Source organism: Microcebus murinus, chromosome 4, assembly GCF_040939455.1.
Source record: "Microcebus murinus isolate Inina chromosome 4, M.murinus_Inina_mat1.0, whole genome shotgun sequence".
In the NCBI taxonomy this organism is placed as follows: domain Eukaryota; kingdom Metazoa; phylum Chordata; class Mammalia; order Primates; family Cheirogaleidae; genus Microcebus; species Microcebus murinus.
In genome coordinates, this window is record NC_134107.1 from 49,468,704 (window position 1) to 49,496,508 (window position 27,805).

The 27,805-nt window shown below is 50.0% G+C and overlaps 2 protein-coding genes across 4 annotated transcripts in view; both read right to left on the reverse strand.

Annotated features, from left to right (window-relative positions):
• Window positions 1-18,391, reverse strand: part of LOC142861051 (F-actin-monooxygenase MICAL2) — a 60,639-nt gene extending 42,248 nt beyond the window's left edge. For 2 of the 3 annotated variants that reach the window (XM_076002177.1, XM_076002175.1), the window contains exons 1-3: window positions 14,468-18,391; window positions 9,834-9,991; window positions 7,434-8,721 (exon numbers count right to left, since the gene is read on the reverse strand). In XM_076002177.1, the coding sequence (XP_075858292.1) occupies window positions 7,434-8,721; window positions 9,834-9,980 (1,435 nt within the window). In that variant the 5' untranslated portion in view covers window positions 9,981-9,991; window positions 14,468-18,391. Of the gene's footprint in view, window positions 1-7,433; window positions 8,722-9,833; window positions 9,992-11,002; window positions 11,711-14,467 lie in introns of those variants that run through there. The other variant, XM_076002176.1, reaches the window with a different exon arrangement.
• A 3,353-nt stretch (window positions 18,392-21,744) lies between these two features.
• LOC105859950 (F-actin-monooxygenase MICAL2) overlaps window positions 21,745-27,805 on the reverse strand; it is a 154,822-nt gene continuing 148,761 nt past the window's right edge. The window contains exon 27 of the mRNA XM_076002169.1: window positions 21,745-21,965. Within this exon, the coding sequence (XP_075858284.1) occupies window positions 21,760-21,965 (206 nt within the window). The 3' untranslated portion in view covers window positions 21,745-21,759. The remainder of the gene's footprint in view (window positions 21,966-27,805) is intronic.

The following is a 27,805-nucleotide window of genomic DNA, read 5'->3' on the forward strand; positions in this document are numbered from 1 at the left end:
AGGAAGACAAAATAATTTTAAATATATATACACTTGATTAGAGAGTATCAAAATATATGAAGCAAAAGTTGACAGAACTGAAAGGACAAATAGGCAATTAAAAATTATAGTTGGGGGTTAATAACTCTCCTCTTTCAGTAATTGATAGAATAAGTAAACAAAAATAACAGTTTGTGACTTGTAAACACTACTAAGCAACTTGACACCTAGTTCACATTACAGAACATGTCATCAAACAACATCAGGTTCTTTTAAAGTGCACATGAAACATTCTTTAAGTCAGACTATCTGCTGGGCCATCTCGACAAAGTTAAGGAGATTCAAATCATAAAGAGCATGTTCTCTGACTACATGAGAATTAAATTAGAAATCAATAACTGAGAGATATCTAGGAAAATCTCTAAATATTTAAAAATTAAACAACACACTTCCAAATAACTCAGGTCACAGAAGAAATCACAAAGTACATTAAAAACAATTTGAACTGAATGAAAGTACAACATATCAGAATTTGCAGGATGCAGCTAAAGCAGTGCTCAGAGGGAAATGTATGACTTTAAGTGTTTATGTTAGACAGGTTGAAAATCAACCACTTAAGCTTACACTGTAAGAAGTTAGAATATGTGACTTATTTTCAAAGGAGTAACAATAAAACTTTCAAAAGGCTTTCAGCAGAAACAATGGGAGCCAGAAGACTATGCAATGGTATCATTAAGTGATGAAAGACAATGCTAGCTGCCAACTTGTGATCTATATCCTATAGAAATATCCTTTACAAATAAAGGCAAAAGTGAATTGTTTTCAGACAAAAAATTTCCTGAGAGAATTACTCTCTAGCAGACCCACACTAAAAGGAATGCCACACAGAATTCCAATTCCAGAAGAAAACCAATCTAAGATGGAAGCACAGTGATGCAGGAAAAAATGAAGAACCCCTAAAATAGAAAACATATGTGCAAACCCAAATGAAAACTACGTAAAACCATAATTATAATATCTGTGGATTTAAAATATTTATAGCATTAAAATACATTACAGCAATAGCACAAAAATTGGAAGGAGGTAAAAGGGAGTTTGAAGTTTTCTAAAGTACTTAAGTTATCCAGGAGGAGATAAGAGAACTAATTTCACATAGATTCATTTTATTCACCACATGTACTTTCTAATAATTGGGAACTAAACAATGAGCACATACAGGCATAAAGAGAGGCGTCCATTGTAGTCTCTTGAGTAACCACCAGAATAATAATGAACAAACTATACATAACTGCATGCAGTATATATAACATACGGCATAACTAATAAGGAAAAGAGAGAGAAATTGAATTAAACTCTTCATTAATCCAAATAAAGCAAGAAAAGGAGAAAAAAAGAACAAAGATCATATGAGGCAAATGAAAAACAAAAGTAAGCTGACAAATTTAAATCCAGATAGATCAGTAATTATGTTAACTGTAGACTAAATACTCAAAAGACAATGACCATCAAATTGAATTTTTACATTAAAAAACCCAAACTAAATGCTGCTTATAAGAAAGATACTTTGACTATGAGAACATAGTAGGGTTAAAGTCAAAAGAAGGAAAAAGAAATATATGAAGAACATACCAGAAGAAAGTTAATATAGCTATATAAAATATCAGATAATGACATTAAGGGAAGAACAAAAACAAGGGACATTTAATGATGATAAAAGAGTCAATTCAAAAGTATACTATAACAACCATAAATGTGTATACATTTAGCAGCATAGCCTCAAAATATATCAAGCAAAAACTTTCTGAACTAAAAAAAGAATTAGTCACATCACCCCATCACTGCTAGATGTTTTAAACATAGCTCTCTCAGCAGGTGACAGAACAATCAGACAAAAAAAAATTAGTAAAGATATAAAAGATATTAAAAAAAACACTTAATAAATTTGACTTAATTGATAAGTAAATTCAGAATATCATATCCAATAATTAGAGAATATATATTCTTTTCAAGCACACATGGAAAATTTTACAAAATTGATGATATGCCAAGCCATAAAGGAAACACCAACAAATCTTGAAAGACTTAAATCACACATAGTGTGTCTTCTGACAGCAGTGGAATTAAGCTGGAAATCAATAAAACGACATAGAAATTGCAGTGTCTCAGAAAACAATACACCAAAATGAAGGCCTCGGAAGCAGCCCTCTCTGGCCTCTCATTCTCCCCCAAGGCTAGCCATAGAAACTAGAATCCTCTTCCCTAAGGCAGGTCAGAGACACCAGACCTCTGTCCCCCCAAACCAGACATGAAACCTAAAAATGTTACTCCGACTTCCCCCGCCTTTCTGTGTAAAAACTGGCCATAAAGAAGTGACCTGACCTAACTTGTTTGACTGTGGGTCATAACATCCCCATTACAGAGAGTGCTGTCCTGTACCAGAAAGAAGGAATGCTGCACAGAGAGGACAGGAAGAATCTGGACAGGCTTTGCTGTGTTTCCCAACTCAGTCTGTTAGCATTAGATTATACCCTTTTTGTCCAATCATATTTCTACATGGCTGTTCATAATTTGTTGAATCTAAGTATAAAAATGAATACTTTCCCCTAGATCTTTGAATCTTCATTCTGAAGGTTCCCATGTCACATAAAACTATGATCAAATGAATTTGTATCCTTTTTTTCCCTATTAATTTGCCTTTTGTCAGTGATTTTCAGTGAACCCTCAGTGGACAAGGGGGATATTTTCCTTTGGCTCCTACAAAATTAAGCAATACTTTTTTAAACAACCTATAGATACAAGAAGAAATAAAAATAAATTTAAACTGACTGATGATAAAAGTATCACATAATAAAATGACTGGAATGCAGTCAAAGCAGTAATTAGAAGTTAGAGCTTTTAAAGAAAGCACATATCATACAAAAGGAAAGTTGAGAATTACTGTTCTAAGATCTATCTCAAGAAGCTAGAGAAAGAAATTGAACCTAAAGAAGGTAAAAGGCATAAAATAATCAAGATAAGAACAAATTGTGAGAGACAATAAAGATAAAACAGATATAAAATAGAAAATCAACAAAGAAAAAATTGGGCTCTTTAAAAAGACAAATAAAATTGATTAAGAATGATTAAGAAAAGCCAGGCGCGGTGGCTCACGCCTGTAATCCTAGCACTCTGGGAGGCCGAGGCGGGTGGATTGCTCAAGGTCAGGAGTTCGAAACCAGCCTGAGCAAGAGCGAGACCCCGTCTCTACTATAAATAGAAAGAAATTAATTGGCCAAGTAATATATATACAAAAAATTAGTCGGGCATGGTGGCACATGCCTGTAGTCTCAGCTACTCGGGAGGCTGAGGCAGTAGGATCGCTTGAGCCCAGGAGTTTGAGGTTGCTGTGAGCTAGGCTAATGCCACGGCACTCACTCTAGCCTGGGCAACAAAGTGAGACTCTGTCTCAAAAAAAAAAAAAAGAATGATTAAGAAAAAAGGGACAGAAAACACATTAGGGATGAAAATTCCTACAGAGTACTAAAAGAAGCTATATATAAACTATTTTATGACAATAAACTTGAAAATTTAGATAAAATAAGTAAATTCTTTAGAAAACACAATTTACTAAAACTGACACAAGAAGAAATAGAAAATCTGAATGGTTCTGTATCTATTAAAGGGACTTAATTCATAATTTAAAAACATTTCATAAAAATTCTAGGTTAGATGACTTCATTTATATATAAATTTTTAAGAAAAAAATGGCACAGATAGTTAAAAACAAAACTCATCAAAAGAATAGAAAAAAATTGAACACTTCCCAATTTGTGTTCTGAGACTAGTATAAGCTTGATACTAAAACCTGATAAGGATACTGACAGAAAGGAAAATGCCAGGTCAATACAACTTATGAACATATTAATAGCTGCAAAACTCCTAAAAATAATTAGTAAATGCAATACAGTTATACATAAAAAGATAGTACATGATGGCCAAGTTGGGTTTACTCTAGGAAACATAATAGTTTAACATTTTGAAATATATATAGTCCTAGTCAGAATAATTAAGCAAGAAAAAGAAATAAGGAGCACCCAAATTGGAAAGAGTCAGATTATCCTTCTTTGCAGATGACTTGATCTTATATTTAGAAAAACTTAAAAATTCTAACAAAAAACTCTTAGAGTTGATAAATGAATTTAGTCAAGTTGCATGATACAAAATCAACATGCAAAAATCAGTAGCATTTCTATATGTTAACAGCAATTAATCTGAAAAAGAAATTGAAAAAGCAATCCATTTACAATAGCTAATAAATAAATAAATTAAATACATAAATAAATAAAACCACCCAGGAATAAATTTAACCAAAGAAGTGAAAGATCTCTACAAGGACAACTAAAAAACACTGATCAAAGAAATTCAAGAAGACACACAAAAAAATGGAAAGATATCCCATGCCCACAGATTGAAAAAATTAATATTAAAATGTTTATACTACCCAAAGCAATCTATAGAGTCAATGCAATTCCTGAAAAATTACCAATGCCATAATAAAATTTGTATGGAAAGGACAGTCTTTTTAATAATAAATGGTGCTCAGGAAACTGGATATTCATATGCAGAAGAGTGAAATGAGATCCCCATCTTTTACCACATACAAAAATGAACTCAAAATGGATAAAAGACTTAAACTAAGACCTGAAACTATGCAACTACTAGAAGAAAACATTGGGGAAATACTACAGGACACTGGTTTGGGCAAAAATTTTTTGGATAAGACACAAAAGCACAGGCAACAAAAGCAAAAATAGACAAATAAGACTACATCAAGCTAAAAAGCTTCTTTACAGCAAAGGAAACAATTAACAAAGTGAAGAGACAACCTACATAATGGTAGAAAATATTTGCAAACTATTCATCTGACAAGGGATTAATAACCAGAATATAGAAGGAACTCAAACAACTCGACAGCAAAAACATCAAATTATTAGGTCGTTAAATATAAAATGTCAGATTTCAAATCAAAAGCATAGTTTATTATATCTCAAACAAGAAGCAGTACAATTAATCAAAGTATGTGCCTAAACTATCCACACAGTTTTGCCATCTTAACAGTAGCTTGTTTATGCCAGCAGCAAAGAAGCTTGGAGAGCAAGTGGTGATGGAACTGCAAAAGGCATTTTCCACAGCTGGTTGAAAACTGATTATTTTTCCTCATAAGAAGTGGTCCAAAGCCTGGAAGAAGTGGTAGTCAGTTGGTGCAGGGTCTGGTGAATACGGTAGATGACAGAGTTTCCAAGTTCACCTTCTGTAGTTCGAGCAGCGTTGTTTGTGTGACATGTGGTCAAGCGTTGTCTTGCAAGAGGATTGGCCTGTCTCTATTGAACAATCTTGGCTGCTTAATCACAAGCATCCTCATCATTTCATCCAATTGGTTGCAGTAGACATCTGCTGTAATCGACTGGACCAAGTTTTATGAAGCTGTAGTAGATAATACCAGCACTGGACCACCAAACAGACACCATTAGCTTTTCTTGATGAATATTAGGTTTTGGACTGTGTTTTGGCACTTCATTTTTATCCAACCATTTATTGAACACTTGCAATGGTCAAAAAGAATCCATTTTTCATCACATGTAACAATACAGTGTAGAAATGGTTTTGCCTTTATGTTGTGACAGCAAAGAAAGGCAAGCTTTGAGATGATTTCTCTTCTGATGCTCATTTAATTCACGTGGAACCCATCTAGCCAACTTCTTTACCTTGCCGATTTGTTTCCAATGGTCCAATATTGTTGGAATGGTGATGTCAAACCTTGCTGCTAATTCACACATAGGTTGAGATGGATTCACTTCCACTACAGCTTTCAGCTCATCATTATCCACGTTGGTCTCAGGTTGTTCATGTGTTCAAGATTAAAGTCACCATGGTGGAACTTCTCAAACCATCAACATACTGTGTGTTCATTAGCCATATCCTTCCCAAACACTTCAGTTACTTATTGCACAGTTACTATTGCACTGTTTGCAATAGCCAAAGATTTTAAATAACTTAAACTTTGTATTGTAAGGGACTAGCTACATAAATTATGGTACATCAGAATTTATAGAATGGAATACTATACAGCTATAAAATAAAGGAGAAAGTTCTTTATGTACTAACATGGAATGACCTCCAAAGCAAAACAAAAAGTACAAAAAAAGGTGTGTACAGTATACTACCACATTATAATTTGTGTAAAAAAAAAAGAATATTATATGTAAATTTGTTCTGATATGTATAAATTCTGTCTGCAAAAATACCTAAGAAACTGACAATAATATCCACCATCAGGGACGAGGAAGGGAGAGAGGACTTTTCATTTTGTGCCTTGTATACCCTTTGACTTTGAACCATGTAAATGTATGAGCTATCAAAAAATGCACAACACATTAAATTTTACAATGTGAGATACAAGGGTATAGTTATACTCCAGCCTGTCCATGCTTACCCTGAACTTGGCTGAGAACAAAGTCTCTTGTAATCTATTTAGCTGCTTGATTACAATACCTATGAAGATAAATACTTTTTTATTTGAAAACTAATGCTCCAGAATAAAAGTTAAATAAGAAAATACAAATGTAAAAAAAGAAAAACAAAGTTGTTCAACAATAGTGATAGAATCATGGTTTGTTCAAAGCAATCAAACAAATATCAACAACAAAAAAGAATTCATACAAATGTTTAGCAAGACTGTCTCTAAGGGGATATACTAAAACTTTGGCAAGGAGAAGAGGGGATGAGATAATACATTTTATTTTTTACTAGATATTTCCACATTGTTGGGTTCTTCTGATTTTTTGACATATTAATTCATTTTAGAATTAAAAAAATTAATCAGATTTAAATATAAAAAAGCCTATGTTTACATCGGTAACCAAACATACATAAAAGTGTTTAGGCAAGTAATTCAAAGGAAAGAAAAAGTTATATGCATAAAAATGTTCATTCAATACCACATGTAAAATATAAAAATATTCATATATAATTTATATATACATGTATGCCTATAAGTTAAACAATAATAAAATAATTCATTAAATGATAACATATCCTAGATAGGCTATCTATTAAATCACATTTATACGGACTATGTGATAATTGGCATGATGCCTATGATATAATATTGATTAAAAAAAGATACAAGCTTCCATGTACAACTTAGTAAAAAACATTCATATGGAAAATGAGTGGGAAAGTGGTGGAATTATGGCTGAATCTTTTGTCTCTTTTCAACACTTTCTATAACATAATTTCAAAACAAAACTTTCAGATTATTTTCAAAATTTTCACCTTCAAGTTTTCTTACTTTTGTCAGAATTTAATTTGAAAAGCAAAAAAATAAAGTAAAAGATGCCTGCTTTGTTAACCCAGTGAGGATGACTAAGGGCCCTGCAGGAAACATAGATGTTTGTTAGGAAAGAGCCACTTACTTGCATCTCCGGCTGGAGGAGGCGGGTGGGCGGCCTGCCGCAGGGAGGTGCTTCTGGAAGGCTGCACCGGCTTCTCCAGGGGCTGGGCGTCGTCCATGGGCTGCACCTTCCCCTTGGGGCCACCAAAGAGGTCCCTGATGTCCTTTCTTTGTTTGCATTCTTGAAGGAAACTCTCGATAGATTTGTCTTTGAGTCTGAGGGAGGAAAACAGTGAGATTCTTTTCTTTGGAGCCCTAGAAGCATCTGGGAAGGTCTCCTGCAAAGTCACTTTCTCCAGGAGTGTGGGGACATCTTCGATCTTGCTGTAGGGTGGGGCGGTGAGTGCAGGCAAGGTCTTGGAGGGCCGATTGGGCAAGCTGTGGGTGCGGAGGGCAGGGTCGGGAGGGCTGGGGGCTGAGGCCTGGGTTCCCAGGGAGAGGAAGGCTGGGGCCCTGCTTGCCACGGTTCTCCCCAGGGAATGCTGGTCCTGGTCTTTGTTGGAGCTGGTTTTGCGAAGGCTGAGCAAGCGAGTGGGCAAAGTTTTGGATTCTGGCTTGGGCCAGGCCTTCTTCCCACCTTCGGAGTTGGGGAGGAGGGGCTCCAGGGACCTTCGGATGGCATTGGCTATGAGCCGCAGTGGGGACCGTGGTGGGGGCACGCCACGCTCCCCTGAGGCTCGTTCTGCCGGGGTACCCATCTCTTCCCCAGCCTCTCTCTGGGCTGGCGGGGTCTCTCTCGCCGCCTGAGGGAGCAGCAAGGGGAGGACTGGTTTCAGCATTTGGCCTCCTCTTCCAGTCTCAGCACTTTTCTGGGAGGGCTGCCCCCCAGCCTGGAGGCGCGCCCTCTCCGGGATGGAGTCATTCCAGTCCAGCAACATGGTCTTCTGCTCCTGAGAGAGGACCAACTTCTTTAAGCCGGACTTCTGCTCCGCCAGCTCTGGCCCAGCCTCCTCTCTCCTCCTGGGTCTAATACTCCATCCTCCTGGGTCTTCTCCACCCCTGGGAGACAGCTCTTGGTCTGGCACGCACCTGTCCTTACCCCCAGCGGGGCGAGCGTCTCTGTGGATGCTTATGGTGTCCCTGGGAGGGGCCTCTGCCTCCTGGCGCCCGTCAGAAGCCCTCTCTGCAAGGCTTGCGTCTGTGCCAGGGCTCACCAGGCAGTATTCTGCCCACTCCAGCACTGGGCGATGGGGCAGATAGAGGGGAATGTCCCTGGGTGCTCCTTGGGCTCTGGCTCGCCGCAGAAAGATTGGGGTGGGAGGACCGTGATGGCCTCTTGAGGCCGGCGGGGAGGGGTTGTAAGCTGTCACCTAGAGGGGATGGGCAAAAATGGCAGTTATTTACAAACTCCCACCATTTCTTTATACGAGGAAGGTGAATCTCAATCCATAACCCCCTCCTTTTTTTTCTCCAGATCTCAGATACCCAAATTCAAAAAGAGTTTTACCTAAGACGATTTCAAAGGGCTACTCTTTGTTCTAAGTGGCTGCCTTGGGACCTACCAGGCTCTGCCTGGAAGCCCCGACTCTGTACTGATCAAACGCTCTTCTGGGTCCCAGACTGGGTGGGCAGGAAGCCCCAGGGGAGGCAAAGGCATGGCCCCTGCGGTTGACAAGCTCCTGGGCCGTGAGAGCAGGGCTGGCCTGGCCTCTGTGGGTGGCCAGGCACATAGGGGAGGACAAGCTCCTCCTTGGCTTACTCAGCCTTACTTCCTACTAAGGGACACGTGCCACTCATAGGCATGTTCACCCAACAACCAAGCCATCAAGGTAAGGAGAAAACAGCCACCCTCTGGGCGAGAGCTGTGGTAGCCTCACGATGGCCCTTAGGACCTGCCAGTGACCCTTTTGAAACTCACACCTTGCACCATTGAGAAAGTAGCTATTCCAGGGGCAGGTCACGGGACAGGGGCTTCACAAGAGCACATCTTTTCTGTCTTGTGCACTCTGCTTCCCAGAGAGAGGAGCCCAGCAGGTAACAGAGGTTTGATGAACACACATGGGAGGACAGAGTCCAGCCCTGCACATCGACGATGCCATTTTCCATTCAAACGGATGTTGCTTCCAAGGTTCTCGGATGCTACCAAAGACACCCTCTCTTCTGTGCCTGCCGCCCTCTGAGAGTTCCTCGAGGGACGAGCATGCGTCCTAGCACCTCTGCCTCCCGTGGTGCAGCCCAACACTGTGTACAGCACAGTCTATACCTGTAAAGCGTGCTTAGGGGGTGACATGGAGGGGGGCAGCATGAGCTTTCACGAAAGGCACATGCGGGGAAGGCTGGGCTGGACCCCGGACAGGGCATTTCTCTGGCCCTGGCTTTGCCCTTGGGTTGACCTAAGAGCACTTAGAATCCAGAGTTAAGAGTGGAAAGTTGGAGGCAGCTCGGCTTCTAACACCTGTGCTGGGCCCTCAGGGGCACTCACCTGAGCTGGAGAGGAACCATCCAGAGCATTCCTAGGGATACTGGCTGAAGAGGAAGAAGATGGTGGGGAAGACGAAGGAGAGGACAATGAAGAAAAAGGAAGAGATGGAAAAGGTTCCTTTGGAGGTGACACAGTTCTTTTGTTCATTGACGTCAAACCTACCAAGGAAAGAACACACCCTCGGTTACAGAGCTGTTACTGCCTCATCAAGAAAGGAGGAGGCTGTATTAGCAAGTGAAGCCCCCATTCTATAAGCGGAGCCAGAGAGAGGAGGATGCCAGAGGCTGGTTCAGAGGTCCCGGGTGCCCACGGCTTGGGACGTGGAGGAGTGGGTACAGGAGTGGCAGGGCCCTACGGGGGCAAGGAGGTCCCAGGATGAAGTCTAGGAACCATCGTGTTTCAGACTCACATGAGGATGTTCCTGAGATGTAACAGGGAGCCTCCAAGGCATTTCTCAGAAACTGGCATCTGCCTCTAAAGGTTCCCTAAAGCCACTGTGCTTGGGAGCTGGGGCCGTGTTAGTCAGTAAACCACACAAGACGACTATTCTCTGTGGGCACAGACAGCCTAGACATCCTCAACTAACGAAACGGGCTCTTCCTGCTCACATGTGCACCAAGGAGCTCTCGGACGGCATGTAGTTTGAGATTTTAAGAGATCGCAAAGGAGGTTACAGTGACTGCGGAGTCATGTGGAAGCACACGGAGTGGGTCCATGCCAAGCTCCCGTGGGTCAGGGAACAAACGGTGCAGCGTGGCTGCTTGGAGATGCAGGAGGAAGAGTGGAGCGAGGGCCTGGGGACAGGCCTGCTCTGAGCTGTCGGGGCCGAGATCCCCCAGGCAGAGCAGAATCCTGACAGTGGTAGCCTATGAGGTCAGGCAAGCTCACGTGCACACGCACTTCCTCTCTCTCCCTGTCTCCCTCCTCCCCTAGAGTACGGTAACCTTAAATCGAAAATCCCAAGCATTTTTTTCTCCATATATTGGACCATTTCAGATCATTCATCCTCACATAGATTCAGAAAAATGCCACACACCCTTTCAGATTTGCCCACTCAGTGTCTGCCCTCAGCCCACCCAGCTGTCCTAGGAACTGCAGTGGCACAGAGTAGACGTCCCTCGGAAACGTCCCAGGACCCCCGCGCCTAACCAGCCCTCTCCTCATCTGACCTCTGACTCCTGCTTCCGGCTGCTCAGCTGACCCCTTCGGATTCCCCCCAAGGCGTCCAGCCTTCAGGTTGTAGCTTCTCAGGCCTACACAGTCCCCTGGTCTCGGTTTCTGGGTGAGAGGCTGCTCCTGGGGGCCCCACAGAGACTGGGTGAACCGAGCCCCACCCACACAGGGGACCACCGGGGTGGCCCTCAGAGCGCTGGCCTGCCCTGCTCCTACACGAATGCACGCGTGTGCGACCACGTGTCCCAGCCTCGGGTTCTGAGCAGAAGCTGCCACACCCGGTCGGCGAGCTGCGGGGCGGCCGCCAGCGTGCTTCGGAGGGAAAGGTGACTCGGGAGCAGATGTGGCCGCGGGCGGGCAGGAAGGAGCTGCCGGGGAGGCGGCTGGCCTGCCTCCCGCTGCCCGCGCCCCGCTGCAGCCCACAGGGAGAAGGTTCGAGCCTAAAAAGGCAAAAGTTGTGAGTCAGTTGTTGCCTTGCTTCCTGTCCTCAGCTTGCCAAATTCCTGCCAAATTCCTTCTTCCCCTCTTCCTTGCCCCCTCATTCTCCTTCCTCTCCCTGCCTTCTCCTGAATCAAACTCCTCCGCACGTCTCAAGGCCCCTCGAGCGGAGGCTCAGCGGACTGCATGTTTGCTCCCCTGAGGAGCGCTCCGGGGACCTTCTGGCACAAAGCCAGGGCCACCTTGGGAACCAAGTCCCACAGAAAGGCTCCGGGCTCCCAGGGTCAGACCCGGCAGAGGCTCCCTCCTCCTTTCTCTAATCCCCACCCCAGCTCGGGGGTCTCTCTCTGTCCACACATGGTCCTCACATACTGTCTTCACTCGAGCAGGGCACAAGGAGATGGGGACAGCAAGCCCTGGGCCCCAGTGGCCACTCAAGTTACCGCCTGGGAGGTGGGCCAGCCTCGGGGGTAGGGCAGGGGAGCCAGGGCCCAGCTGGGAGGCAGTGGGGAGGCCGGAGCCTGGGGGTCCTCTCAGAAGACGGTAAGAGGCAGCCTGGAACCCATGCACTCCAGCTGCCTGACCCCGAGCCAGCTACTTACCCTAGGTTTGCTCACCCCAAACGGGCAGTGTGGAGCAGCTTTGAGGGGTGGTTGCAGGAAGGCAATGGGATAGAAAGAGCTGCCGGGTGGTGCAGGACACAAAGGAAATGCTACCTGTTTGCTAAATAGGAGTTCCATCATTTTCTATTCTCTCACGCACACAAGTGGTGTCCAATAAAGACACTGCTGAACCTCTCACTCGTTCCAGAGGGGGCTGCACACCCACCCCAGCCAAGGTTTCTCTAACTGCCGGGCCCAGGAACCCCTCATTTGCTAACTCAGATCCTCCTCCGCCAGCCCTATCCTTGAAACCTGGGTACGGCCCACACAGGACTGGCCTGCCTTCTTCGCGGTCCGGGGCACTGCTGGCCCTGAGGTCCCTTTGTGCATGGAGCGGGGTGTGACGAGCAGACCAGGGCCTGTGAGACAGCCTCCAGGCCCCTCCTGGGGGCCCTCTGGCAACAGTGACCTTTCTCCTAGGTCCCAGAGGTCATGGGAGCTGGGGCAGGGCACCAAGGGCGGTCTCGCAGCCCTGTCTGCCCTCCCTCTGGGGCTTGGGGCCAGCACCAGCGGTGATGGGCACCATCGCCTCCCGACAGGGGGCATGGTGCCCTGTCTTCTCCTCCCTGAACAAGACCAGCCCTGCCCTTTGAGGTTTCCTTTTGGGCAAAATGAAGATAGCCAAAAAGATGGCTCTGGTGGCTTTCAGCTGTCGGGATGTTCACAAGGATTGGGATTCCAGAGTGCAGCTTCGCAGAATTTGGAGGTTATGGAAGGCACAAATCCCTCTCAAAGTCTTAGAGCGCCCTCTAGGGGCAACAGCCTGCTCAGGCCTGAACCCATGTGCTCCATTTGCACCTTGATCCAGCCAGCTTGTTCCTTGGTTCATTCATTCATTCAGCAAACAAGGACTCAGTTTTTCCTCTGGGCCAGACCAAGCTAGACATTAGGGCTATAGAAATGGTTCAAACTCAAGCCCTCAAGCCAGCTCTCACACATACTTGAGAATCAGCACCTGATACTCCTTGATAACTTAAGGCTGAGATCCCCAGCCCATACCAGAAACAAGGAGCTGCTCAGCTGTCCTCTCTCCTGCACCTCCTCTAGCAACCAGACCCCACTGGGGCTGGGGGTGGGGGTGTCTCCCACCAGCCTCCCTGCCCTCACCCAGGCTGGGTGCTGGGAGCTCCTGAGGGCAAGACTGAACACCCACTGGCGGCACTCAGAAAAGTGGTCTGGAAGTACTGGGACAGACTCCGCACCCACACAGCCCTGTCGCAGGTGGGCAGCAGGACCCTGGGGACCTGGGGAGGACTGGAGGGCAGTAGGAGAGATAATGGCCATGTGAAAATGTCAACTCTGTCCTCTGCTCTTATGCCTGGGGGCTATCAGATAATTCAAGAGTTATTTAGGGTGTTGCAGGTGAAGCAGCCTGCTCAGGAATGCAGCGCTGGTTCCCGTTCCCGGGGCACCCCGTCCCAGCCAGACCCTGAGACCAGGCGGTGAGTCTGTGGGTTGCCAGGGAATGACTCACTGGCCGGTAGTTAGCCTTGACTTAGAAAGAAGGAGGACCAGGGCTCTGTTCCAACGGCTGCAACACTTCCTGGTAGAAACCCCTGTCAAACTCAGGCCTTCCTGGTCCACCTCTCCTGGGGTGAGGCTGGACAGGGAGTGGGCGTAGAGGGGAGAGGAGGACGGTGATGGACTGGGAATCTGATGAAGAGGCCCTATAGGGAATTCCTGCCCTGTAACCGCTGCAGGACCTGGAATGGGGGCCAGCCCAGGGTGCTGTGGGACTGTGTGGTCACTGCACCCCCAGAGGGGGTCTGCTGCCCTGGCACCCACTGCGGCCCTGGTTCTCACCCAACCCTGATCTTCCCAGGGATGCTTGGGCCAAGGCCTGCTCGGAACAAGGAGCAAGGCTATGTGTGTCCAGGTACGTGTCTGTGATGTGTGTGTGTGCATGTTCATGTGTGCACGTGCTTATATGTGCTTGTGTGTGCATGTACATAGCTTCCTGCTTTGCATGAGACCATCAAGCTGACACCTCAGCCCAACTCCACTGTACAGAATCAAATGGTCTAGAGTCCCTGGGCCTCAGCGTGCCTATGTGTGTTTCAAAAAGCTTGGAGCTGATAGCTGCTTAGACTCTGTCCTGGCAAGACTGCAGAATCCTAAGGTTCCATGATTCCAGAGTTGGGGGTAGAGGGGGATAAGGTCCCTGATCCCTTGGGAAATGCCTCTCCTAGTCAGCAGTGGAAAAGTCAGGGTGTATGTCATCTCTGGGCCCTCACATCCTGGAGGTCATGTCAGAGATGATGCCACGTAAGGAATGAGAGCAGCTGCCCCTGAGAATTGACCAGAGAACTCCCGCCTGCCCCCAGCATGCCCCCACCCCACCCCAGAGAGCTCGTGACTCACTGGACTGGAATTCTCTTCTCCAGTTCTGGTATTTGCTCCGCGTTGCAGACTGGAAGCTATTGGCTCGTTGCAGAGCAACTGTGGAAAAAGCAAGGGGCAGGGAAGGTGGGGAGGGAGGAGGAGTCCGTCAATGTGTAGAATAAACAGGGATTTTTCTCTTATGGCCCATTTACCAAACATCAATAGACCAATGAACCCCTTCCTTCCCCCAGATAGCACTTCCCTGTCTCCACAACACACAACATTGAACTTTCCATTCATTCACTCACCAAATATTTATTGAGACCCTACTATGGGATAGTTACTGCCCATAATCAGAAAATGCCTCAGATTCTGAGCCATCATTCTAAGTCACCGATCATTAGTATATGCACGCTGTAGACAGGCGTGCATATATACGTACATGCATACATTCGTTCATTTGTATCAGAACAGTTCTTTACAGCTGAGGCCTCATATCAATGTTCCACGTATGCAACAGGTAAAAACTGGAGCTGCTCTGATTGAAGTCAGGAAGCTGCAGAAAGCTCTACCTGCCCCTGTCCCCACACTGCCCTGGAAGCCCTTGGGAAACCAGTTTCAACTGAAGCTCTGGACAATTCAGTGTCGCGACCCCTCCACTTGGCCTGGTTCCAATGGAAACACATCTGTGGGACACCGTGTACTTCGTACTGAAGACCCTGTGACCGGTGGGGCCTGGAGGAGTAGCTGAGCACGCCGAACATCACATGCATTGGCCATTTAGGGCTGAGGTGGGATCCAAGTGTGCCTGTTCCCAGGCAGGGCCCTTGGGTCTGCTCTCAGGCCTGTGCGCCCCGGGCAAGTGCAGAGAGACAGAATGGGGACGGGGCACCTCTGAGTGCTCACAGCCGGGGCCAGGAGGGGAGGAAGGAAAGAAAGCTTGCGGCAGTGATTTGGGTGTGGGAGAATGGGCGTAGGGCAGGTCTGAACACAAGACTCTCTGACCCCAAGGCCCAGCTGGCCAAGCCTCCCCCCGCTTTCTCTCTAGAAACAGTCCTAGACATCCTGCTCCCTGCCAGGCCTCACAGCCTTCCTAGCAGCTGGGCTGAGCAGCACGGCTGTCAACCACGACCTGGGAGCTTCCTTTCCTCGAGTCAGGATCCTTAAACTCTTGGCCCCTCTTCCTCCCTTACTCCACTGGGAGACGTGTCGTGCCTGCTCTGCCCGGAAGGTCCCCAGTCTGACAGATCTGCTCTCAAGATGGAATCCGTGGGTTGAGGAGGAGCCTGTGTGGACGGGCACATGGTCCCCTCATCTCCCCGCTGCAGTGTGGGTCCACGTCCTCCCTGCCAAGTGCCGGCTGGGTTTCCCAGGCCGGATGTTTTGCATGAGGAGCAAGCAGGCTTTAAGTACAGCCACAGCCTGCTGGCCAAAGTTAACCATTTAACCCTGTGGAGTGGAACCTATGAGACATGGCTAAAATTCATGAGAGATTTTCCATCACTGGTGTTTATAGGGCACACACGCACACATGCATACATTTTCACTGCAATGAGAATGGAACAATGGGCTGGGTAGTAATGATTTTGTTCTTCCTTTTTTTTTTTTTAAGATCCCAACTGTGATTCTGGGATGTGGTTTCATCTAGTAATTCTCAACAGCAAAAGCAGGACTGGTTCCTTTCTTTTTAGCTTATATTTTATGTATAGTTATTTATATTTACTTTAAAGGGGCACTTGCAGGGATCGTAGAACATGACCTGCTATAAAAACAGGCAGAGGGTAACTCTTCTGCCATGTGGTGCTGGCGATGCTATGTTATTGTTACAAACTAGTGGTGCCCTCCCTATGTCACTGTACCATCCTGTTATCAAATTATTGCCAAAAAATTATGGATAAATACCAATTCTTCTTAGCCAGAATAATTTGAGGGCAGATTGTCCTCCTAAATCTAACTGGTTTGCAGCCAAGAATCCAATGCAACAGATCAATTCCTGTTGTTGCTTGGGCAGCTTTGTACACCCAATCCATCCAGGCAGGCCCTGGGCACAGCTGTGCTTCTGAGGTTCCCAAAGTGTAGGATACAGTCCACTGTGTCGAAGCACTGGGGGTGCTCAGACAAAATGCAGATACTTGGCCTCACTGCAGATCCAGTGAATTGAATCCCTTAAGGTGAGAACCTGGGAACCTGACTTTTAAACAAGACTTTCAAGAATCACTGAACCAGAGGTTTTAGGGGAGTGTTTTCCACGGCCTCAATAATGCAGGTATGAGCGATGTTTCAGACCATCACCTTGGGCGTGCTTTGTGGACTTTGAGGATATGATAGGTCTCTTAATGTGCTGAGTCAGTCTTCTTTTAAAGTGTGGGAAAATGTATGTAACATAAAAATTACCATTTGAAACTTTTTTAAGTATAGAGTTCAGTGGTATTAAGTACACTCACACTGCTGTGCAACCATCATTACCATCCGGCCCACACTGAAACTGCAATCATTGAACAGTATCCTCCCTCCCCTCTGCCCCCAGTCCCTGGTAACCACCAATCTACTTTCTGTCTTTATGAATTGGACTACTCTAGGGGCCTCATATATGCAGCATCGTATAGTATTTATTTTATTATGACTGGCTTATTGCCCTTAGCATAATGTCCTCAAGGTTTATCTATGTTGTAGCGTGTGTCAGAACTTCCTTCCTTTATCAGGTTGCATAACGTTTCATGGTATGGATATACTACATTCTACATTTTGTTTATCCATTTGTCTGTTGGTGGATATTTAGTTTGTCCACCACATTTTGACGATTGTGACTAATGCTTCCATGAGCATGACTGTACAAACCATGAGTCTTTCTAAAGCAACGTCCTGTTCTTGTCCAGCCTTCCCTTAGCTCACCTTGGAGGCATTTGTCTGGGTGAGAATTGTGGCTTATGAACCCATACACCCTGCGTTATTTGGTATAGGGATGGGGCCACCATAACCAGCAACACAAAGCACGGTACTTAGACCTATGTCAGAGATTTTTTTTTTTTTTGAGGCAGAGTCTCACTTTGTTGCCCAGGCTAGAGTGAGTGCAGTGGCATTAGCCTAGCTCACAGCAACCTCAAACTCCTGGGCTCAAGCGATCCTCCTGCCTCAGCCTCCTGAGTAACTGGGACTACAGGCATGCGCCTCCATGCCCAGCTAATTTTTTCTATATATATTATTAGTTGCCAATTAATTTCTTTCTATTTATAGTAGAGGCGGGGTCTTGCTCTTGCTCAGGCTGGTTTCGAACTCCTGACCTTGAGCAATCTGCCTGCCTCGGCCTCCCAGAGTCCTAGGTATGTCAGAGATTTTAACCTCGCTATGTGGTCTGCCTATCAGTGATAAAAGCAATGATTGATGAAGACTAACTCAATAAAAATGGTTTGAAAGTCATGCAGTCTATTCACGTCTCTAACTACTCTGTATTTCATCCTAGAGTTAAACTGGACTATCAGAAATGAAATGCTTTGGCCACACTGCCTTACTCTCTCAACCCAACCCCATCCCGCTGGGAGAACTTCTTTCGCTGAGTCACGTGTGGTTGGCATGCTCTTATCTGCCAGCAAGGGGTGATACAAGACACAGCCTTGAGAAAACCATGGATGCATTTTCTGAGGAGCTGTTGTTTAAGACATGATCTAATACATCTCTCAGTATCATCTATTTGACATGAGCTGCAAGCTTTCAATAGAGTGAAGCATTAGGAAGAGTCGTGTCTGCTCTGAGACCTTGCTGTAAACCAATATATTTTTTCCTCTTGAACAATGGGAATAATAATTATCTGTGTTTCCTTTTTTAACATTAGCTGCCAGAAAACTCAGAATCAAGCTTATGATTCAAGGAAAGGAACTGTTTGGGACCATGGTCTGCCTCTCTGGGGTCTATACCTCCTAAACTGGTTTTTTTTTTTTAATTTTTTTTTATTTTGGCATATTATGGGGGTACAGATTTTAAGGTTTCAATAAATGCCCATTTCCCCCCCTCCCCCCAAAAGTCTGAGTCTCCATCATGACCATCCCCCAGATGGTGCACATCTCACTCATTATGTATGTATTTACCCGCTCCCCTCCCCCCTCCCACCTGCCCAATACCCTATTACTGTAGCACCTATGTGTCCACTTAGGTGCTACTCAGTTAATACCAGCCTAAACTGGTTTTGTTAGCCCTGATTATGATGCTTGATCTTTCATATATATGGATACACAGTTTTGTTTTATGTCTTTCTTGTAAGTTGTCTGAAATCCCCTGGCAGATGGGGCGAAAGGAGAAGTGCAGGAAAGGGATGAAAGGCAGGCAGGCTTCATATCTGCAAATGAGGGGGTGCAGCCCAGGGAGACAGACAGGTGTGCAAGGCCAAGCAGTACTCAGAGGCAGGGCTAGACCCAGCTAGGCACGGGCCAGTACTCAGCTCATTGCCAGTGCTAAGCCTTTATGGACAGCCCACTATGGCACATAACAATTGTGTTTTGATGACAATTTGTCCTTTTTAAAAAAGGCTCACTTGGGAGGATAAATTCAGAGTTTCTAAGATTCAAAAATATCTATATGAATTCTTTCCGATCGCCAGCCCTGGTCCAGGGTGCAATTCTGCTCTTAGCCACCAGAGGGGGGTGCAGGACAAGTTGAGTCCCGGCCCTCCCAGCCCGCTAAGCCTGTTGTCCTGATGGTGACAAGTCTCAGCCTGTTGCTTCCCAGGCTCTCTCAGAAGTTGCCCAGAAGTCAGACGACTTGGTCCTAAGTTGCTAAAGACAGCTATTTTTAGGAAGGAGAGCTAAGGGGGTGGAGTCACCCAGCACTGACCACACCACTGACCAGCCATGAGGCCCTGGGAAAGCAGTCCGTCCGTCCGCTCACCTGCAGAACATGCTTACCTCCCAGGTGGTCCTGGCGACAAACCAGGCCATGCATGTGAGAAGCCGGCCCATTGGGCATTCAGTGGGGGTGCACTGATTACTGTTCGGGGAAAGTCTGGGTGCCTCCCACGAGCGCCCAGGGCCAGGCGGCCCCAGGGAGGCAGTGCTGCCAGGGCTGCCTGTTGTGTGGCAGCAGCCGGCCTGTCTTCCCTCGGGGGCTGCGGGACGCTGGAGGCCCCTGAGGAGACACGCACACGGGAGGCGGGACAGAGACTGCTCCAGGCAGGAGAGTCCTGGGCCCTTATCTTTGCCATCCTGTGACACAGGACAGCGGCCGGGCCCTGTGACATCTTCCCACGTGAGATCCCGAAGCTTCTCATGGAGAAGGGCGCCAGGCCTGGTCCCACGCTCCTCACTCTCACCAGCGCCCCACTCCCCAAAGGTCCTCGCCCCACTGCCTCCGAGCTGAGGGCAAGTCCCACTGTCTCCTGGGCCTCCACGAGGAAAGCTGGCTGTGGGGCCCTGCTCCCTCCCCGTGTCCCGGGATCGGCACCTGTGGCTCTGCGCTCACCATGCACACCTGCGGGCTCCTCGGGGCCCTGTGGAGGGGCCGGCCTGGTCAGGGGCTCCCTCAGGGAGGCGTGCCGGGCGAGGGGCTGCGGCGGAGGCAGGGACCCCGGCCGCCGGGGCCGCTCCTCACAGGGCTCGGAACCAGAGGCCTCGCTGCCGCTGCCGTAGTCAGACTCTGCGTCGGAGCTGCGGGAGAAGGAGGGCAGGGCGGTCAGGGGCCCCGGAACCCACCCCAACGCACGCCACACTGCGCCACCCTCGCCGCCTCCCACAACCTCGGCGGCCTGGGCAAGCCCAGTGGCTCATCCCCTGTGCCCAGGGCCCAGCCTCAGACTTGGTTCTGGGCGCTACTGTGCCCCCAGATTCCCACGTTGGCATCCTAACCCCCAGGACCTCAGAGTGGGACTGCAGTCAGAGATAGGGGCTTTACAGAGGTCATTAGGGCGGGCCCCAGTCCTACGTGACTGGTGTCCTTGTAAGAAGAAGACATTTGGACACAGACACGCACAGAAGGAGAACACCATGTGGACAGGAAGATGCCACCTACGAGCCAGTGAGCGAGGCTTGGGACAGACCCTTCCCTCAGATCCCTCGGTAGGGCCCGACCCTGCCTACACCTGATCTGGGGCTTCCAGGCTCCAGATCTGTGAGACGACACATTTCTGTCGGTGAAGCCACCCAGTCTTTGTGGCAGCAGCCTGAGCAGAGTGGCGCGGGCTTGGATCAGAGCGGGAGGAAGGAGCCCAGCAGCTGTGGGTGGCCTGTCCGCACGCGGGGGGGTTTCCTGGCCTCACCCAGCCCCCGGCATGATGCCTGAGGTCTCTGGGGTCAGAAAGCTCAGCTTTAGGGGCTGGTCCCAAACTTCCAGCCTTTGCATACTGCTCTCCTGCCCCCCGAATGGACGATGGACAGAAAAGACAGCTCCAAGCAGGGAGGGGGTCATATTTAACACGGGCCTTAAATAACTGGTGGGAACTCAGGGAAGTGGAGGTGGGGGTCCCAGGCAGGGGGGACAGCCCAGGCACAGTCCCATGATGGGAAGGCACAAAACCTGTCGGGCAGTGACAGTTTAGTGAAAATGTACACATTCACTCTCTCTCTGCATATGTAATTCCAGCACGGCTCTTGCCACGAGGCCCCTGACATTCGTCTACCTGTGCCCGTTGGTGGACTCCCTGTCATCAGAGTGCCACACCTGGCAGGCCACAGTGCCCAGTCCTGTCCACCGGTTGGTCCCTGAGCTGGGTCTGTGACATGGGCAGTAGCAGTTGGGGGCCTACCTTGAGATCTTGACCTACAGACATAATCGGTGGACGTGGGCTGAGACCATTGTCAGCCCAGAGTCCCACCATGGAGGCAGTCTCTCTGTGGGCTGCTGCCAGACCCGAGTGCAGAGGGGCGGCCGGGCACACGGATGTTTGAGGCTCTGGCTCCAACCCTGCTTGAAGTGGGGATCACCTTTGACTTTGCAGTCAGATGAGCCCATGTATGTGCCTGTGTTACTGAAGCTAGTGTGAGCTGGGTTTCTGCCTCTTACGATGGAAACGGTCTTGCCTGGTTGAGGCAGAGAAGACAACGAAGGCCTGTGATCCAGGGTAGGTAGCGTCCCAACTGCCCCCCGGGGAGAAGACAGTGGGGCCAGGCCCTTTCCTACTCTGGGAAAATAACAACTGCAGACACTTCCCCTGCTTCTTATGTTCCTGCATTGTTCTACGCCCTTTCCGTGGGTTAATTCTTTGATGCTCACAACTCCCTCTGAGACAGGCACTGTGGCTGTCCCCATCTCACAGATGAGAACATGGAGGCACAGAGAGGGCACTGGCACGCCAGTGGGGAGAAGGCCAGATCCGGAATGCCGTCCCTCCCCCAACCCTGGCTCTGCCCTCATCCTGCGGTAGCCCGTACGTACCTGCTGTCCTCGCTGGTGACCAGGACACGCACAGCCAGCACGTCCTGCCCCGCCGTGCCCTCCCCGGGGCTGACCCTCACCGAGGTCCACTCGGAGGGCGGGGGACAGGTGTCGTCCACTCCCACATCGCTGCTCTCCGGCTCGGGGACGCTCTTCGGCTTCTTGGGGGAGGTAGGCTCGTCTGCCGGGAAGAGAACAGGTCTAGACAGACGGGGAGTGGACGCCCCGGCAGGGCTCCTCCTGGGGGTCGGCCCCTCCAGGACACTGCAAGGCCGACCTGCACACCCTCCGTGCACTGCCGGAGCCGCACCCCTGCCACGTGGCGCCCCAGCATTTAGCCGCACCTCCCACGTGCAGGGCTCGAGTACACACGCCATCCCATTAGCCCAGAGGGAAGGGCCTGGTGTGTTCACACGGCCCAGCCAGGTCCAGCAGCTCTGCGCTGCTGTTGTCAAAGTGCCCATGTCCACCGTGCTGCTAAGGCCAGCGGTCACGCCCCGGTTCTCATGTTACTGGACACACCGGCACACTTGACCCAGCTGGCCGCACCCTCTTTGGGAAACGGCTCTTTTCTCAGTGTCAGGGCAGCACGGCCTGGCTCTGGCCTCCTCGCCCACACTCTCCCTTGCTGATCTCATCTGGTCTCCTGGCTTTCGATAACCCCAGACAACGATGACTGCCAGACTGACACCCCCAGCCTGGACAGCCCCGATTCTAGACGCATGCGCACTGCTGCTCACGTGGCATCTCCACTGGAAGTCTCACAGATAAATCAAACTCAATCCACATCACTCTCTCCACACGGAGCTCTTCCCCACTGCAGTGAGCGCCAAGCTCAGCCTGCGGTGGCTGCAAAGCCTCGTGCCATCCTTGATGTCTCCCCTTCTTTCATCAGTCACACAAGACACCAGCAACTCCTGACAGCTCCGCCTTCAAATGCGCCAGGAGCCCAGCCTGCTCTCACCACCTTCTGTGCTACCCCCATATCCAGCCACCCTCATCTCTTGCCTGGATCACAGAAGCTACCTGTCCCGGCCCCCTGCCTTCCCTGTCACTGTGCCCCACCCTCAGTCCACTCTCACACAGCAGCCAGGGTGACCCTAAGTCAGATCCCACGTCTCCTCGGCTCATAACCCTCCGATGGCTCCTCATCCACTCAGAGTGAAAGCTGAAGGCCCCACCTGGATTTCCAAGTCCTGTAGAACTTAGTCCCCTGGGGTCCTGTGACCTTATCTCCTAGAACCATCCCCGGCCTTCTCTGTCCTGACCATGTCACCTGCTTGATGTTCCACCAGCACTTGGGGCATGTGGCCTCCTTGGGCCCCTGCACTGCTCTTGCACCTGCCTAGAACACGTTACCCCAGATATTTTCACACGAGGCTCACTCACCTACCACCTCCCAGTCTTTGGCCTGACACCACCTTCTCACTGAGGCCCGCCCTGGCCACCCTGGGTGACACTGCAGCCCCTTTGCTGTCCTCGTTGTCTCGCCTTCCAATAAACTGCACAGTTCTCTATGTTATTTTATGTCTCTCTCCTGTGACTGGAAGGTGAGCAGTGGCTTTTGTCTGTTTCACCTGTGGCTAGAATTGTGCCCAGTAAACAATAGGCACTCAGTAAATACCTGCTGAATGAGTTCATGAATGAATGGGCCCCAGCTCCGTCTGGGCCGCTAACTAGCAGGGCGACCCCTTCTCTGGTCACAGAGGACCAGGTGTCTTTTTCCCTTCCTCAGGTGGAGGCCTCACCTGAACTTGGCTCCTGGGTCATTGTCGCCTCCCTTTCCTGTGTTCTTGCCTTCTTTGTCTACTGAATCACTTCCATCAGTATTTGAAGATGCTAACGGCTCTCCTGTCTTACGGAAAGTCCTTTTAATCCCAGTCCTCACCCCCAGCCCCCAGCCTACTCTCTCTTCCTCCTTCCCAGCCAATCCTCTTGGAAGAGTTTGCTACACTCACTGTCTCCATGTCGTCACCAATCCCCCGTCCCTGTGACCCTCCTGCCCCCAACACAGTCCCCAGCGGCCTCCTCGTTGCTGAGCCCAGTTCCCACGTCTCTGGGGGCGACGCTGCCCCTCCCTGCTCCTCCTGGCGACGCCTGCTCTCCCGGCCCCTCCGCTGTGCCCCCTCGGCCCCGGCTTCCGGGCCACCCTCTAACGCAGGGGCCCGCTCAGCTTTTCACCCCACACCTTCTCTCGGGGACATGTCACCTACTCCTGCCTGTGTTACCACCTGTGAAGATAACTCAAGAAATTTAGGCTTTTACGTGAAATGCCTCAAGTCTTAACATACCGTACAGGTCAAACAAAACACATCTGCAGGCAGACTGAGCCCCTGGGCTGCCAGTTTGTGTCCCCTGGTGTGTGTGCACGTGCGGCTACACTTCTATGTTAGTGCGGCCGGGGATGGGAGGCTCTCTAGGAGTAGAGCTGCCTGCTCCACTGCATGCTGACAACGGTGGCACGATGGTGGCAGTGGTAGCAGCAGTAGTAATAGCCGTGCCAGCTTACTTTTCTTGGGTGCTCATATACCAAGTGTATGTATATACCAAGAACTGTTTGAGCCTTTTGCATATATTAAGTCTATTAAACCTCACGTAATCCTCTAAGGAAAGCATTAGAGTTAGCCCCATTTTCCTCCTGAGAAAACTAAAGCTCTAAAAGGGTAAGATGCCAGCACATGGTCAGATACCCGTCAGAGGATGGGGACCGGTCTGCATGTCTGGGAGCACAGCAGAGCCACAAGTGGACACGGTTGCGTGTGGCCTTTATTCCGGGCGTTTTGGCTGGAATGTATCTGCAGTTCTTCACGCCCTCCTGTAACTGAGGCACACCTGTCCTGTGGCTCTGCAGTCCCTCCCACTAGAGTCGGTGGGGTGTATGTCCCTGCCCCACTGATGTGAGGCTTGGCTGCAAGACTTGCTTTGACCAGTGGACATTCATGGAGGTGCCGTGAGCAGAGGCTATGAATGAGCTTGCTGGTTTGGCTGGTCACTCACGTTCCTGCTAGGTTATGGTGAAAAGAGCTTCTTCCAGATGGCCACTGCCTCTTCAGCAGGGGTCCCCGATTGTGGGCATAGGGAAATGACCTGGATCCAACCTGCTCAGTCCTGTGGGAGCCCAGCCCACCCTAGACCGGCAGCTTGCAGCTGAGCTACCCACCCAACTCACAGGCTCACGAGCAAGGAACAGGCACGATCAGCCACTGAGATTTGGGAGGCTGCTGACATAGAATTGTGTGGCAGAGACCAGCTCCATACCTGGCTCCTGTGCAGGCAGGTGTATACCTGTTGGCCAAACACTCGCACATCCATAGACGTGCCGTCCTGTGCAGGCCTGTGCTGGGGGCTTGGAGATGCGCCAACCACCCCAGCCCCTGCCCTTAAGGATCTCCTTCTCTCTCACAGAGGAGACAAGGCTTGTTCACAAATATCTACATCATCAGGTAGACCGTCTATGAGTGAGGCAGGGAAGAGGCGGAGGGGAGGGAGATCTGACTTCATGCAACAGATGCTTTGGGTTGAAGGTGCCACTCTAACTGGGCTTGAGGATGATGAGGGGCGAAGAGTGATGGAGCCGAGGGCAGCCTGGCAGGACAAGGTAGCCACATGCAGGCAAGCTGAGCCGGGCTGCAGAGGTGCCAGGCCCATAGTCTCCCACCATAAGGCTTGGACCAGACCTGTGGGGAACACCTGGGGGTCTGGCTTCCAGACAGTTCTGACTGAGGGTGGAACAGGGGTGGGCTCAGCCTGGCTCCCCAGACTCCTGGAGGGTGGAGGGCATGACTGGCCGATGGCCCCCCAGTATGGCAGGACCAGGGCAGTGTCGCTCACAGCCTGGATATGCTGGAGGGTGGGGTTGGAAAGCAGAGACTTTATGGAAAGGAAGCTGGTGCCTCCTCTGCCCCAAGTGCCCAGGCCATGAGCCCCAGAGGGGGCCACACTCCTCTCCTGCTTCTGTCCCCAAGGCCCAGGCCACAGGCTACTGCTGGGCCTCTGGGGTTCAGTGCCAGCCCTAGGAGGAAATCTCTACAGGCAAGTTCTACTTCCAGACACCTCTTCATTCCCGGAGGGCTCCTGGCCACGTGCACATACCATAGCGGTAGTCCTGGTGGTACCAGCGCGAGTCCTGGAAGCAATACTAATGGCAATAAGGAAAGCACTGACTCAGATCCAGCGCCACGTGCCTGCCGAGCACTTTGCCTCCATCATCCCCAGCAGCCCGACAACTGTAAGAGGACAGGTCACCATCTTCATTGCATGAGCAGAAGAGAGTGGAGTCCAGAGAAAAGAACTCAGCCAGGGCCACCCAGTGAGTACACAGTGCCGGATGCCTCTGCAGCTGAACTGCCTGCCACTGGGACACAGCAGCTGTGTCTGTGGTTGGTCCCAGGTGAAGGACCAGGTGTGCTCACCCGTGCCACATGTCTATACTGCCACCCCTCTCACTGCCTCCCCCAGGCCGGGTGCTCCTTGTCTAAATCATGCACAACTGGGAGACTCTGGGACTAGCACAGGGCTGGGGGTGCCAGGAGAGGAGGCACGTGGGGGTGGGGTGAGGAGGAGGGTCCGGCACCACTCAGAGGGGCTGCCACAGCCTGTGGCGGGAAGCAGGTCTGCCCAGAACTGAGCGCCTCAGCCCGTCTCAGCGCTCTGGCCAGCCACCTGCTCCCTGATGGAAGACGAGACCCCAGAGACCCGAACTGCTGGGCCAGGCGCCCTGCAAGCCCGAGGAAGGCAGAGCCAGGCAGGGCCTGGGGAAACATCTGTCCTCACACCCCACCCCCAGCAGCTACGTCCCGAGGCCCTTCCTGGCCAGGCCCCTGCTGTGGGCCAGACAGGACCTTCGCTCCCTGGTTCCGCTGGTGAAATCACTCCTGTTTTCCACCCATGCCTGGAGACTCTTCCACTCCCCCTGGGACCCAGGGAGACGACAAAGCAACACGTCCTCCTGCGGACTGTTATAACCCTATTTACAGGAAGGGAAACTGAGGCTCAGAGGAGCTATTGCACTGTCCAAGGTCACATAGCTCCCGCCTGCCAGGGCCTCTTCTGGCTCTGCACTGGGAGAAACGTCCCCCACCATCTCATCCATTACTCTCTGAAGAAAAAACGGTGAGAGAGAGAGCGATGAAACCAAGTGCATCAGGGTCCAGTCAGGAAACAGAACCAGGAGCTCAGCAGAGGAAAGTCAACCCAGAAACCAACCGCAGTGGTGTTGCAAGAGCTGAAAAGCCAGGCAGGGGTCTGAGGTGACCAGAGATGGGTGGCAGCAAGAGGCCACTGGCCAGAGGGGCAATGGGGAGAGCTGGTGCCGTTGGAGTCCAGAGGCTGCGCCACCCCGCGAGGTGGGGAGATTGAAGGGACACCCCGGCTTTTCCCCAATCCTGCCCTCCAGCCCTGAAGAGCTCCCGTGGTCAAACCTAACAGGAAGCCAGCGCAAGTGAGCCTGGAAACTCGGTCTGCAGGGCTGCACCTCTCCGACACAGAGCAGAGCCCGGGAAGGGGCGCAGAGCCTCCACGCACAGATGGGCAGATAGCCAGGACGTGGACGCCGCCTCCCCTCAGCAGGACAGGGGAGGGCCCTGGGCAGGGTCCCGTGGCTGGGGGTCCTCCCACCCACTGCAGGGGATGTTGCGATGGCTCTCGGAGGGAGATTTGTGTGTGTCAGTGCTAAGGTCCTTTGCAGGGCGTGGCCCTTTAGAGACAAAGACACAGATGCCTTCCTGGGGCTGCTGAGAGTGAGTCCTCAGGGTGCACTAACAGGAAAGGAGTGTCGGGGACCTTCTGGGGATAGATAAATCGGTGTACGGCCCTGGGCCTGCAGGCCCACCCTCCACCCGAGGGCATGGCTGTCCTGCCTTGCTGTGTTCTGGCCAGGTGTCCCAGGCCCTGTCTGCGTGCAGGTGCGCGTACACACAGACACACCCTCCGCTGACCACAACCCAGGACAGACACTGTGACTCAAAGGGCCCTGCCTGGCCTTGGCAGTAGCTTGGTGCAAAGACCAATAAATTAAACGAA